The sequence below is a fragment of the Salvia splendens genome, chromosome 5 (assembly GCF_004379255.2).
Source record: "Salvia splendens isolate huo1 chromosome 5, SspV2, whole genome shotgun sequence".
Classification (NCBI taxonomy): domain Eukaryota; kingdom Viridiplantae; phylum Streptophyta; class Magnoliopsida; order Lamiales; family Lamiaceae; genus Salvia; species Salvia splendens.
In genome coordinates, this window is record NC_056036.1 from 41678828 (window position 1) to 41691967 (window position 13140).

The window sequence follows — 13140 nt, forward strand, 5'->3', positions numbered from 1 at the left end:
CCCTGACTACTAGATTGGTTGTAAAAGTATTCCCCTTCTACAAAGTCACAATTCATGGTTGTGTGCATGCGATTTGTGGTCGGATCATAGCACCTATAGCCTTTCTGGTTTTTTCCATATCCTAAGAAGACACATTTGAGGGCGCACGGTGAAAACTTAGTACGTTCATGTTTAGGGATATGGACGAAGACCGTGCAGCCAAAAACTCTAGGTTCAAGAGAAAGTGACGATGGTAACTCGAAATGTTTGGAGAAAATGTCTAAGGGAGTTTTGAATTGGAGGATTCCAGTAGGTAGGCGGTTCATGAGGTAAACTGCGGTGGCCACGGCTTCGGGCCAAAAGGCTTTGGGTATTTTAGATTCGATTAAGAGGGCTCTGGTGACTTCTAGGATATATCTGTTTTTTCTCTCTGCTACCCCCGTTCTGTTCTGGAGAGTAGGCACACGATGTTTGATGGACTAGACCATTTTCTCGAAAAAAGTCTTGCATTTTTCCATTCACAAATTCTCCCCCATTATCCGACCTAAAGATTTGGATTTTTTGGTTGTACTGGGTTTGGATAAGTGTATAGAAATCTGTGAACTTTTCGAAAACTTCAGACTTATTTTTCAAAAAATACACCCAAGTCATACGGGAGTAATCATCCACAAATAGCACGAAATAACGAAATCCCTGACCACCAGTAACGGGCGCAGGACCCCACACATCAGAGTGAATCAAAGCAAATGGTTTTTTCATTCTAGTGTTATTCAACTTAAAGGAGTGTCTATGGCTTTTGGCCAATAGACAAGTTTCACAATGAAAAGACTGCATAGAAGTGACTAACTTAGGATAAAGTAAACGAAGATATCCTATAGATGGATGTCCTAACCGTCGATGCCAAAGCCAAGCCTGCCTGTCTGTCAGTCCGTGAGTCAGCATCGCAGTACTCTGTTGGGCTATCTCATCCACATAGTACAGTCCGTATCGTTCAGTGCCACGCCCAACTATCGAACCCGTCTTGATATCCTGTAACATACAAAATTTCGGTTGCATTAGTAACTTGCAGTTCAATTCCTGAGTCACATGACTGATGGATAAAAGCTTGTGTGATAATGACGGAACATAAAGACAGTTAGACAGGCGTAACGTAGGGGAAATATTAATTGTTCCCGCTCCCCGGACTTGCGCTAGGTCTCCACTGGCGGTCTGGACATAGGATTTTTGGGATTTTGAAATGGATAGAAAATCTGAGGCATCAAATGACATTGTGTCGGTAGCTCCGCAATCAAATATCCATTGGGTGTCTTTGGTATGTGACTGGGAGGTAGAGGAGCATGCTAAGGTTTCAAATGAGTTTCTACACGGAATAGATGGCTGAATTTTGGGTTGTTTCTGTAACTGGGGTGCAATTTGCAAAGTTTTGGCTGTGTTGGGGTTATTTTGCAAAATTCTGGGTGAATTCTGAAATTCATGGGAGTTTGGGGGTGGATTTTTGAATTTATGACTTTCTGGGGGTGGATTCTGGGATTTATTTAGGAGTGGGGGTGGTTTATGGAATATAGGATTCTTGGGTGGACAAAAGTTGGATTCTCTCATGGTGTTCGAGACCCTAGCCGCCTGGTACACCTTCGCGTCGCCGGCCTTCCTCCTCGCGGCGCCTTGGTCGGCGGTGGGTGTTCGATCCTCGCCGCTCGCCCAAATCTCGCGCCTCCTCCGTTTCTTTCTTCTTCCTCGCTGCACAACCTTCGCCGCCAATGGAGCTTCAGCCTGCGACGGGTGTTGCTGCCGTCTGGTTCTACTGCTTCCGCCGCTGGTGTCTATGCTGATTGATGGTGACTCCGGCTGCTGCTGACTGAACCGATCGGATTTAGGTTCGCCGCCGCCGCTGGTCTTCTTCGGGGTAGGGAACAGAATTGGCGTCGGTGGCCATGTCGCTCTCCAGCGACTGCACGGTGACGAGGGGGCGGGCGGCGACAGCTGACATTTCGTCGAGCTTTGAGGTCTAGGGTTTTGGCGGCTTGATTCCTTACTTTCTTCACCATTTGGGTGTGACGAAGGCTGGTCTTCAGCGACTGCTGTGTCGTTGCTGATCATACACACGGCACGCTGCACTTTGGCAAGATCGCCACCAGGTACGACGCTGGGAGGTTGGTTGGAATTTTGGTTTTGATTAGTGTAGGCTTTGTACAAATCAATTAGATTTGAGATTGTCTCGAGCAATAGCTCGGGGGAGTGCATTTGGCTGTTCTCCATTTGAGGTTTTTTGTTGATTTCCTGCTCTGATACCATCTTAGAGATGGTAATCGAGAGAGGCTGAACTCGTATTGATCGACATTGGGAACACAGAGAATAGGGAGTAGAAAGGTTCGTATATTTCTTGATGCATTACAATGATTTACATCCTCAATTATATAGGAATAATTGGTCACTATCTATGGAAATTGTATCAACCTATTCTAGGAAATAATATTCTTTGATATCAATCAATTATTCCCACGATCTTCTCCTCCCATTGATTCCGTTGATTGATTCCTTGCCATACTTTGACAAATATAAACTTGTGGGTGTATCTAAAATATTTGGGAAAAAAATCCGACAATCTGAATATATTAGGCTATTAACATTTACAACTAGTAATTGAATAAAAAAATAATATTATAATAACTGAAAAAGTAAACATTATTCGAATTTTCAATTTTTTTATTTTTAATGAAGTCGTATACTAGTATATACGCATATTTTATGGGATTTTTTTTATCGAATGTAGTATATATATCTCAATCAAAATGTTACGTTTATTTGATCTCTATATACGCATATGCCTATATCCCACTAGCGAGTGCTATTTCAATTCAAAGATATTTCGGAATTCTTCTTCTCTATATATATATTTCTTTCATTATAAACATATTTCCCCTAAAAACATCATAAACTGTAATTTATTAGATTGACAATTATTGTAAACATATGTACGTACCTAAAATTATACTAGTAATTATATACTCCATGTAGTACTAATAATTAATTTTCGAATCTACCTCATTCTCTCATAAATTTCGATATTATATCAAAATTCGCTTCAATGATTGCGTCGTGATATTTGTATTATTTGTTAGGATGAGAAGCTATCAAACATTTACGTTTTATTAATGAATTTGGAAAATTGATAGTACAACACACGACTAATACTAAATTGCTGATTACCACTAATATCACTCTTAAATTATACTCCCTCCGTCCCATGCTACTCGCACTTTTCATTTTAGGCCGTAAATTTGGGATTGATTTTTTTTGTGTAATTAAAAAAGAATTTTAGGTGTAATGAGACATCACTTAATAAAAGAGCTCTTAACTTAAACTAACATATTAATTAAATGCATTAATTCTAACTTAAATTATAAATAGTGTAAGGACTTTGTGACGAGCCGAAAAGCAAACGTGCGAATAACACGGGACGGAGGGAGTACTATTTTGTTCAAGAATGTTAAAGTTCTACACGAACACGACAATTGGATTCTAGCAAAGCGATAATATAACTTTATTAGATGCTAATCAAGAGAAATAAGATAGGCTGGTAGCCTAAAAAATACTTCAACTTTTGGTTGATTTAGTTTTTACCATGAACTTTAATAAAAGTTGATTTAGGTTTTACCATGGACTTTAAATTTCAACACGGTGACAAAATACATAAACTTCGACGAACTAAAGCTTATGTATTTCAAAGTTTGTGATTTTTTTTACAGAATTATAAGTTCGTTCTATAAACTATGTCGTTTAAGGCTATCGACGCAGACATCTGGTGGGCCACGTAGGATTACATTTTGATAAAATTGAATTATTTACTACTTCGGGTTAAAGTGATGTATTTTTTTTCACATTTAAAATTTTTGGTAAAAACACTGAATCGACTAAAAAGTGCTATTAGTCCAAATAAGATTGATAAAATAGAATGCATATTTATGTATTTTTTTTACTATGTTTTTGTATATTTGGAATGCTACATAATCTCTTGTTATAGGGATAATCATAAGAAATAAAAGGAAAGTATACATTATTCTAACTAAGCATATCAATAATATTAATTCTTGATTAATATTTGCTATCAATATCCATTCAATTCGTTTGTTATTCAAATTTTCATAATTAGAAATATACGGAGTAGTTTTTTTCATAAGTACTAATACAAATAACATAAATTTTGAAATTATTTAAAACCTAAAAATTATTAGGAGAAGAAGACTCCACTAGGATCCAGTAAATTCCACTGGGTCTGATATTGACCAAAATACCCCGTGATGAACTTTCCAGAATATTCGATATCTGCGTTTTTTCCTTCCTTTCCTATCCCAATTCCCATATATATGATCATCATTTCACACAAAATTATCATCAAAAAAACAATCACAATCCATCAAAATTTTCATCTCAATTACATTTCTATATCAAAATCACTAATATTCCCTCTTTTGAATCTCGAAATGTATAGTCCGTTCTTCACAAATCACCGGAGGTACCAGCAGCCCTACCCGACTTACCATCCATTTCACCCCGTGTACCACGTCGATCCGGCTCCGGAGGATCTCCGGCCGACGGAGAGGTCCGCAGCGCCGAAAGTAGTTCGGATTCCGGTTCAATTTGGTGGATCCGAGCGATTAGACCGGACGGAGTCGGGTGTGAAGATTCAGAAGGTTTTGAGGGGGTTTTTGGCGAGGAAGAGCCTGTGGAAGGTGAAGGACATTAAAATCGAGGTGGATGAGATCGAGGAGAGGCTGAGGAGCCGCGAAACCGTCGAGTTGATGAAGACGGACGCGAAGGAGCGGTTACGGATGAGCGAGAGCCTGATGTCTCTGCTGCTGAAGCTGGATTCGATCCGCGGCGTGGATCTCGGGGTTAGGGGATGCAGGAAGGCTGTGATTCGTAAAGCGATCGGTTTGCAGGAGTGATGGAGTACGTACTAAACAAGCCCAATCTCAGTAAAGCCCATCAGCCTAGAGCCCAAGAAAGAGTATCAGTTCGGCATGACTAAAGAGTTCAGTTCGGCACAACCAAAGAGTTCGGCCCCAGCCTACAGCTCGGTAAAAGCCAACCAATCAAACTCTGCTCTCAGGTCGGCATCAAGCTCTACTCTCAGATCGGCAAAAGCTACTCGGCAATAATTCAGCAGTTCGGTCTCAGTATTCGACCGAACTGGGAGATAGCGGACTCATGCATGACCTCCACGACATCCACGACATAATTACTGATGATGTAAGCCACTGCCTAGTTAGTGGCCACGCAGGATCTCATGACCTCCACGACATCCACGACATAATTACTGATGATGTAAGCCACTGCCTAGTTAGTGGCCATGCAGGATCTCATGACCTCCATGACCTCCACGACTTAGGGTGGTGATGCAAGCCACAATCTCAGTTCAATATATAAATAGAACTTAGATCTGACAGAGGAGGGCGCTCACTCTTTCGTTCTCTAGAGACAGAATAGATTATATAGCAAGTGTGTATTGTAAGCTGTAATCCCAGATCAAGCAATACAACTCCGCCCTCTTTTCTTCCCGTGGACGTAGATTTACTTTAGTAAATCGAACCACGTAAAATCATTGTGTCGTGATCTTTATTCTCTACTAGCATTTACAAACATCAGAAATTCGCGGCTTCATCACTGGCGCCGTCTGTGGGAAACAGAGAACCAAATCTGTGATAAAGCGAATTTTTGACCCTTTTTCCACCACAAAAAAAAAAAATGCATGCCAGATCACATAACTCCCGTGCCTCCGTCCGTGATGACCATGAGGAAGCTAATCCAGCAGCCCATAGGCCTGGAAAGCAGCCTCGTGAGAAGTCTGTCTCCAGTTCTCACGGTGAAGGAACAAGCCGCTCAAAAGGTCCACACACCGAGTCTTCCCAGCAGCCTGATTTGAATGAGGCTGTCAAGCTGTTCTTGGCTGAGAAGCAGGAGGAGTTCTTAGCTTTCCTGCAAAAGAGCCAACAGCCGAAGATGAAAACGGTAGATTCCCCTTCCTCATCCAGACATGAAAGTCACTACCGCAGTAGTGCCGTGTCTTCCAGGAAGAAGAATCCTCAACCCCGACATGTTCCTGTTCCTCCTCGGTACCGGAATCACAGGAGAACTCCTTCTCCTCCGTACCGAAGAGATGTCGGGTTCGCCATGTACGGAGCATTAAAGACTCCGTTCTCGGACGATATCATCCGAACTCCTTTGCCGCGGAACTACCGGACACCGTCAATGACTTATGACGGGCTAGTGGATCCTCATGACTTCTTGGGATGCTATCAATATAATATGGCGAACCAGGGTCTCAATGAGGTCCATATGTGCAAGCTGTTCCCCGAGCTGCTCATCGGGAACGCCAGAAGGTGGTTCGACAGCCTTCCTCAAGACAGCATTCGATCCTACCGAGATCTAATGGATGCTTTCCATAGGAGGTTCTTTCAGAAAGCGGAAGCCCGAATTACCTCGGCTCAGCTGCTTTCTATACGTCAAGGTCGCGACGAAAAGATCAGCGACTTCCTGACGAGATTCCATTTTGGAATGCCGAAATGACAAGTAGATCATTGAGATTATCTACTTGTAGGCATTCCAAAATGGAATCCTGCCCGGAGCTCTCTACAGAAAGCTCGTGGAGTGCGGCCCGCAAACAGCTCAAGAAATGTGGGACATTGCGGACCAGTTTTCCCGTGCGGATGAGGCAGACCGTCGAAAACGGTCTTTAGACAGCTCATCCCAAGAAGAGAAAAAGAAGCCCGATCAAAGCGGCCAGGTGCTTCCTCGCCGAACTCCTTTTGAAAGAATTCAAAGGGCTCCGGTGCAAGACAGATTGGGACCCCGTCTCAATCCCGAGAAGCCGCCCGCTCAGTTCGTACCACTGAACAAGTCAAGAGCGGAAATTTTCGAACTACATTCCGATATGTTCGAAAAACCAAGGCGGATGACGAAATCGGCCGCGCGCCGACCTTAGGATCAATATTGCTCCTTCCATCAAGCCCACGGTCATGATACCGAGGAATGCCGAAATTTGGCTGCAGGTATTGATGTTCTTGTGAAAACAGGAACGTTAAAAAAATACCAAAGCAAGCAGCCGAAAAAGAACAAAAAGCAGAGAGGTGCGAACTGCAATCCTCAGGATCCGAAAAGGCATGAAGATCCCGAAGACGACGACGAGCCGCAATATGATGGAGTAATCCAGACTATTGATGCTCTCCCTGCCGGGAAGACTAAGTCGTCCCTAAAAGCAGAACGCAGAGGTTCCAATCAAGAGGAGCCGAGCAGAAAAAGGCTTTTGACGAGCTCAAAAGTTATTTAGCCGAGCTTCCAATTCTCTCTGCTCCAACAGATGCCGAAGTGATTTTCTTATACTTAGCGGCATCCGATCAAACCATTAGTGCGGTGCTTGTACGAGAAGAAGGCCTAAAGCAGTTTCCCATCTACTTTACAAGCCGAGCATTAAGAGGTCCAGAAACAAGGTATCAACCTCTGGAAAAAATTGCTCTGGCATTAGTAAATGCAGCAAGGAGACTGCGGCCATACTTCTATGCTCACAAGGTATGCGTCTTAACCGATCTGCCTCTTCGGCAAGTTTTGACCAAGCCAGAAGCATCAGGCAGAATCGCCAAATGGGCCATAGAGCTGGGAGAACACTCAATCGAGTACCTACCTCGGAAAGCCATCAAGGGACAAGCCTTGGCAGATTTTCTTGCAGAGGCCAAGTTCGATCAAGCAATCCCTGTCATTGCCGAACAGAAAAATTCTGCCAATGCCGAACTAGCACAGCCCTTGGAATCCGAAGAAGAGCCGCCGGACTGCTGGAGCGGATTCGTAGATGGAGCTTCGAATAAAACGGGAAGTGGAGCTGGTATTCTGCTTATCGCTCCCGATGGACACGAGGTAACCTATTCACTTCGGTTCTCATTCCCAACCACTAATAACGAAGCCGAATACGAAGCCCTCCTTGCCGGACTCCAGCTAGCGCAAAGTCTATGTATCAAGTCTCTCAAAATCCATTGTGATTCACAAATCATAGTGAATCACATGTTGGGTACAAGTGAAGCCCGTGATGAGAGGATGAGGAAATATTTAGACAAAGCGCAAAGCATTAGCCGAAGTTTCTCTTATTTTCGGATAGTCCGCATTCCCAGAGCAGGAAACAGCCGAGCAGATACTTTAAGTAAGTTAGCCGCATGTCCAAGCTCAAAGGTGGAGGAATTGATGCATCGAAGCATTGACGAAGCTGAGGTACATTCAGTAACCAGCTCGCCGAACTGGATGACGCCGATCTTACAGTATCTAGATCAAGGACAATTGCCCGAGGATAAGAGAGAAGCTCGGAAGATCACGTGCCGAGCACTTCGGTACGAACTTCATGAAGGAGTCCTCTTTAGAAAGTCTTACCTCCAGCCGTTATTGCGGTGCGTAGGACCAGAAGAGACGGACTACATCCTCAGAGAAGTTCATGAAGGATCGTGCGGTAGCCACATCGGAGCTAGAGCTTTAGCTAAAAAAGTTCTAAGATGGGGATATTATTGGCCAACCTTGGTACAAGAAGCAGTGCAGCTCGTCAAGACATGCCCGAAGTGCCAAATCCATGCAAATATCCCAAGGATGCCGCAGACCGATCTATCCACTATGCAAAGCCCTTGGCCTTTTATGCAATGGGGTATAGACATAGTAGGACCACTACCACAAGCTCCTCGGCAAATGAAATTCCTTATCGTTGCCGTGGACTACTTTACGAAGTGGGTGGAAGCTGAACCATTAGCTACGATAACGAGCTCGAAGGCATTGGATTTCGTCTGGAAGAACATAGTGTGCCGATTCGGCATACCCCACATCCTCATCTCGGATAACGGGACTCAGTTCACCGACAAGACGTTCAAGAATTGGTGCCAAGAGCTGAATATTCAACAACGGTTCACTTCGGTCTCTCATCCACAAGCAAACGGACAAACGGAGGTAACAAATCGTATCCTGGTGAAAGGGTTAAAAGCTCGGTTAGAACAAGCCAAAGGACAATGGGTAGAAAATCTCCCTCAAGTCCTATGGTCCTACCGAACTACGCCCACAACCTCGAACGGTGAAACTCCGTACAGTCTTGTGTACGGCACTGAAGCCGTGATTCCGGTGGAGATCGGCGTACCCAGTCCCCGAACTCTAAATTTCTCCTCAGAAATGAATGACGACGGACTGAGAGCCGAGCTAGATCTTGCCGAAGAAAGAAGAGAATTGGCATGCATAAAAGCAGCCAAGTACAAGGAGCAAGTAGCCCGGTATTACAACCAAAGGGTGAAGAAGCTGCAATTTCAAGTGGGAGATCTCGTCTTGAGAAACAACGAAGTAAGCCGAGCAGAAAAGCTGGGCAAGCTCGAACCCACATGGGAAGGTCCGTATCGGGTGTCAGAAGTCCTCGGCAAAGGGTCTTACAAATTGGCTCACATGTCAGGAGAACAGGTACCCCGAACATGGCACATTTCCAACCTCAAAAAGTTCCATTTGTAAGAGACAGTCCGGTCAGTCAGTCTTGAGTCCTGTTCGGTCAATGTGCTTTCTTTGGTTTGCTTGGTCTTTGTTTGTCTATGTGCGTTTTGTCTATGTGCGTTGTGTCTGTCTATGTGCGTGTCGTCTCTTACAAATGTTACTGAGGTATCTTGTTCTTCAAAGGCTGATCCCCTTTTTAGAACATATATAAGCTAACGATTGTGAGTCAAAGCTTCTACAGAAGATACAAGACCACAATTCAGCTTAAACAAGCAGTTCGTCTGAAACGAGCTGCAACAAGCCAACGATTGTGAGTCAAAGCTTCTACAGAAGATACAAGACCACAATTCAGCTTAAACAAGCAGTTCGTCTGAAACGAGCTGCAACAAGCCAACGATTGTGAGTCAAAGCTTCTACAGAAGATACAAGACCACAATTCAGCTTAAACAAGCAGTTCGTCTGAAACGAGCTGCAATAAGCCAACGATTGTGAAGTCCAAGCTTCTAAAGAGGATACAAGACCACAATTCAGCTTAAGAATCAAGCACTTCGTCTGAAACGAACTGCAACGAAAGTCCAACTCTCGCGATAAAACTTGCCTGAATTAGGACAAGGGAAAGTCCGATCCACGCGATAAAACTCGCCGAATTAGGACAAGGGAAAGTCCGATCCCCAAATTAGGACAACGGAAAGTCCGATCCGAGCGATAAAACTCGCCAAATTAGGACACAAGACTAGTCCGGTCAAAGATGTTTATTTCATCAGACCAAAGACGAGTCCGGTCAAAGATGTTTATTTCATCAGACCAAAGACGAGTCCGGTCAAAGAAGAGTTCACTTCATAAGACCGAGGACAAACATCAACTTACCCCGTACCTTTATCCAGAATACCGAAGTAATTCACTTCGCTTTCCGGGAGGGGTAGTGATGGAGTACGTACTAAACAAGCCACAATCTCAGTAAAGCCCATCAGCCCAAGAAAGAGTATCAGTTCGGCATGACTAAAGAGTTCAGTTCGGCACAACCAAAGAGTTCGGCCCCAGCCTACAGCTCAGTAAAAGCCAACCAATCAAACTCTGCTCTCAGGTCGGCATCAAGCTCTACTCTTAGATCGGCAAAAGCTACTCGGCAATAATTCAGCAGTTCGGTCTCAGTATTCGACCGAACTGGGAGATAGCGGACTCATGCATGACCTCCACGACATCCACGACATAATTACTGATGATGTAAGCCACTGCCTAGTTAGTGGCCACGCAGGATCTCATGACCTCCACGACATCCACGACATAATTACTGATGATGTAAGCCACTGCCTAGTTAGTGGCCATGCAGGATCTCATGACCTCCATGACCTCCACGACTTAGGGTGGTGATGCAAGCCACAATCTCTGTTCAATATATAAATAGAACTTAGATCTGACAGAAGAGGACTCTCACTCTTTCGTTCTCTAGAGACAGAATAGATTATATAGCAAGTGTGTATTGTAAGCTGTAATCCCAGATCAAGCAATACAACTCTGCCCTCTTTTCTTCCCGTGGACGTAGATTTACTTCAGTAAATCGAACCACGTAAAATCATTGTGTCGTGATCTTTATTCTCTACCAGCATTTACAAACATCAGAAATTCGCGGCTTCATCAAGGAGCGGATTGACGCGATCGTCGCCAGCGAAATTGAGGCCGGGGAGTGTGGTTGTGACTGTGACGTGGCGGAGAATTGTGCGGATTTGAAGGATTCGCGTGAGATTGAGTGCGATTCAGGCGGAATTGAGGCCGGGGATTTGGGGGAATCGTGTGGGATGGAGAGGGGTAGGGAGGATTGTGAGGTGAAGGGGAGTGGGGGAAGAGAGAGAGAGTTGTTGGAGAAGATGGTGAAGGAGAATGAGAAGATGGTGAGGATGATGAGGGAGTTGTTTGAGAGGAATGAGGCGCAGACGAGGATGCTGAACGCGCTGACGCAGCGCGTGGGGATGTTGGAGAGGGTGATCGTGTGTGATAGGATGAGGAGGAAGAAGAAGAAGAAGGCCGCACCATTGCCCTGTACAGACAAATAGTTTGTTTACTTATTGATGGAAATTCGTATTGTAATCGAGTTGAGTTAAATTGAATGTTGACAACGTGTTTTGTTCACAAGTGCGTAGAGTCGATATGATTTTGCTCATTTTGCAGCTCAAAAATTTTGTAAATTGTCCAACAAGCTAGGTCGAGAGAGTTATGCGAGGGAGGGAGGGAGGGGTGATGCGGGTAACGTGACGTTTTGCATTTCGCCCGCCTCGGGCCTACTACAGAGGCTCATTAACTGCCTAAGAGCATAAATAACCCCGTCCCAAGTTTTGGCCCAAAGTCTCCTCCACGTCATCATTCCTCTACAGTTGCTGCCCGGCCTGAGAAGCCTCTAACCCTGCAGGCCGCAACTAATAATAACACTATTCACAACTCCAACCTATTTTAAACATAAAAAAAACGCCGGAAATTTATAACACGGAAAATTTAATTTCGCCGAATACTGCAAAATTACAACATATAAATTTTAAAACTGAAAATAAAATACATAAAAACATAACGTCAATGCTGGAAAACGTTGGTGCGAGTCCAAATTTCTTCGATTAGATCAGCTTGGAGGCGAGTGTGTTGTTCCTCTTGGTGCATCGCAGCTGAACGGGCCATGATATTGCGGATGTCGGGAGGAAGGCCCTGCACGGGCGGCTCGGTGACAACGTAGTCACTCCCGGTGCTGGCGAGCGGATCGTCGCTCCACGATGTGACGTTATCTTGCTCGTCCTCAACGATCATGTTATGCATTATGATACATGCATACATGATGTCGGCAATGTGTGACCGCTGCCAACCATGGGCCGCTCCCTTCACGATAGCCCACCGCGCTTGGAGGACTCCGAATGCACGCTCGACATCTTTCCGCGCCGCCTCTTGCCTTCGGGCAAACATTGCCCTCCGATCGGTTGTCGGAGCTGTGATAGTCTTCACGAACACGCGCCATCTAGGGTAGATCCCGTCTGCCAGATAGTACCCCATACTATACCGACGTTGGTTGGCCGTGAACTCTATGTTCGGTGCTCGCCCGACACACAAGTCGTTGAACAATGGAGACTCGTTCAACACATTGAGGTCGTTGTTGGACCCCGCAACACCAAAGTAGGCATGCCAGATCCACAATCGTTGGTCGGCAACGGCCTCCAAGACAATCGTCGGATGTGTGTCTTTGTGCCCGCTAGTGTATTGTCCTCTCCAAGCCGTTGGACAATTCTTCCACTGCCAGTGCATACAGTTGATGCTTCCAAGCATCCCCGGGAAATAATCCGTGAAAAGCCGCAACGCAGCTGCTTCACGGTCTCGGTGAATATACATCCGGGAACGTGGTACCCGGGTTTGTTCTTCGTTCCAAGCTTGGAAGTGTTCAACTTCGTTGTTCATTTCTTCTTGGATTGCCGGCAGCGCCTCGCCTAACACCCGTGTCAATTGATCTTCGAATATTCTTTGACGAGGAGGCATTTTTTGGAATTATAAGAAGAGATTTGAAGTTGAATGTGGAGTTGAATGTGTATGAAAATGAAGTAGTATTTATAAAAAAAATTCGAATTTTAAAAAAATTCGGTTGCGGCCCAGCCCGAGAAGCTTGTAACGCTGGGCCGAGACTCGCAGATGCGGCCC

General features: G+C 44.7%; 1 protein-coding gene across 1 annotated transcript; it reads left to right on the top strand.

Annotated features, from left to right (window-relative positions):
• Positions 1-4349: 4349 nt before the first annotated feature.
• LOC121802889 lies at positions 4350-11604 on the top strand. Its single transcript, XM_042202577.1, has 2 exons — positions 4350-4919; positions 11115-11604. Exons 1-2 carry the CDS (start codon positions 4461-4463, stop codon positions 11523-11525), a joined length of 870 nt encoding a protein of 289 aa, XP_042058511.1. The 5' UTR covers positions 4350-4460; the 3' UTR covers positions 11526-11604.
• The last annotated feature ends 1536 nt before the right edge of the window (positions 11605-13140 follow it).

What these genes read in the sequence shown, in the direction of transcription:
- LOC121802889 (XM_042202577.1), top strand. Translation starts at nt 4,461, where the DNA reads ATGTATAGTCCGTTCTTCACAAATCACCGGAGGTACCAGCAGCCCTAC. An exon ending in GTAAAGCGATCGGTTTGCAG is followed by an intron (nt 4,920 to 11,114) that starts GAGTGATGGAGT and finishes GGCTTCATCAAG; the next exon opens with GAGCGGATTGACGCGATCGT.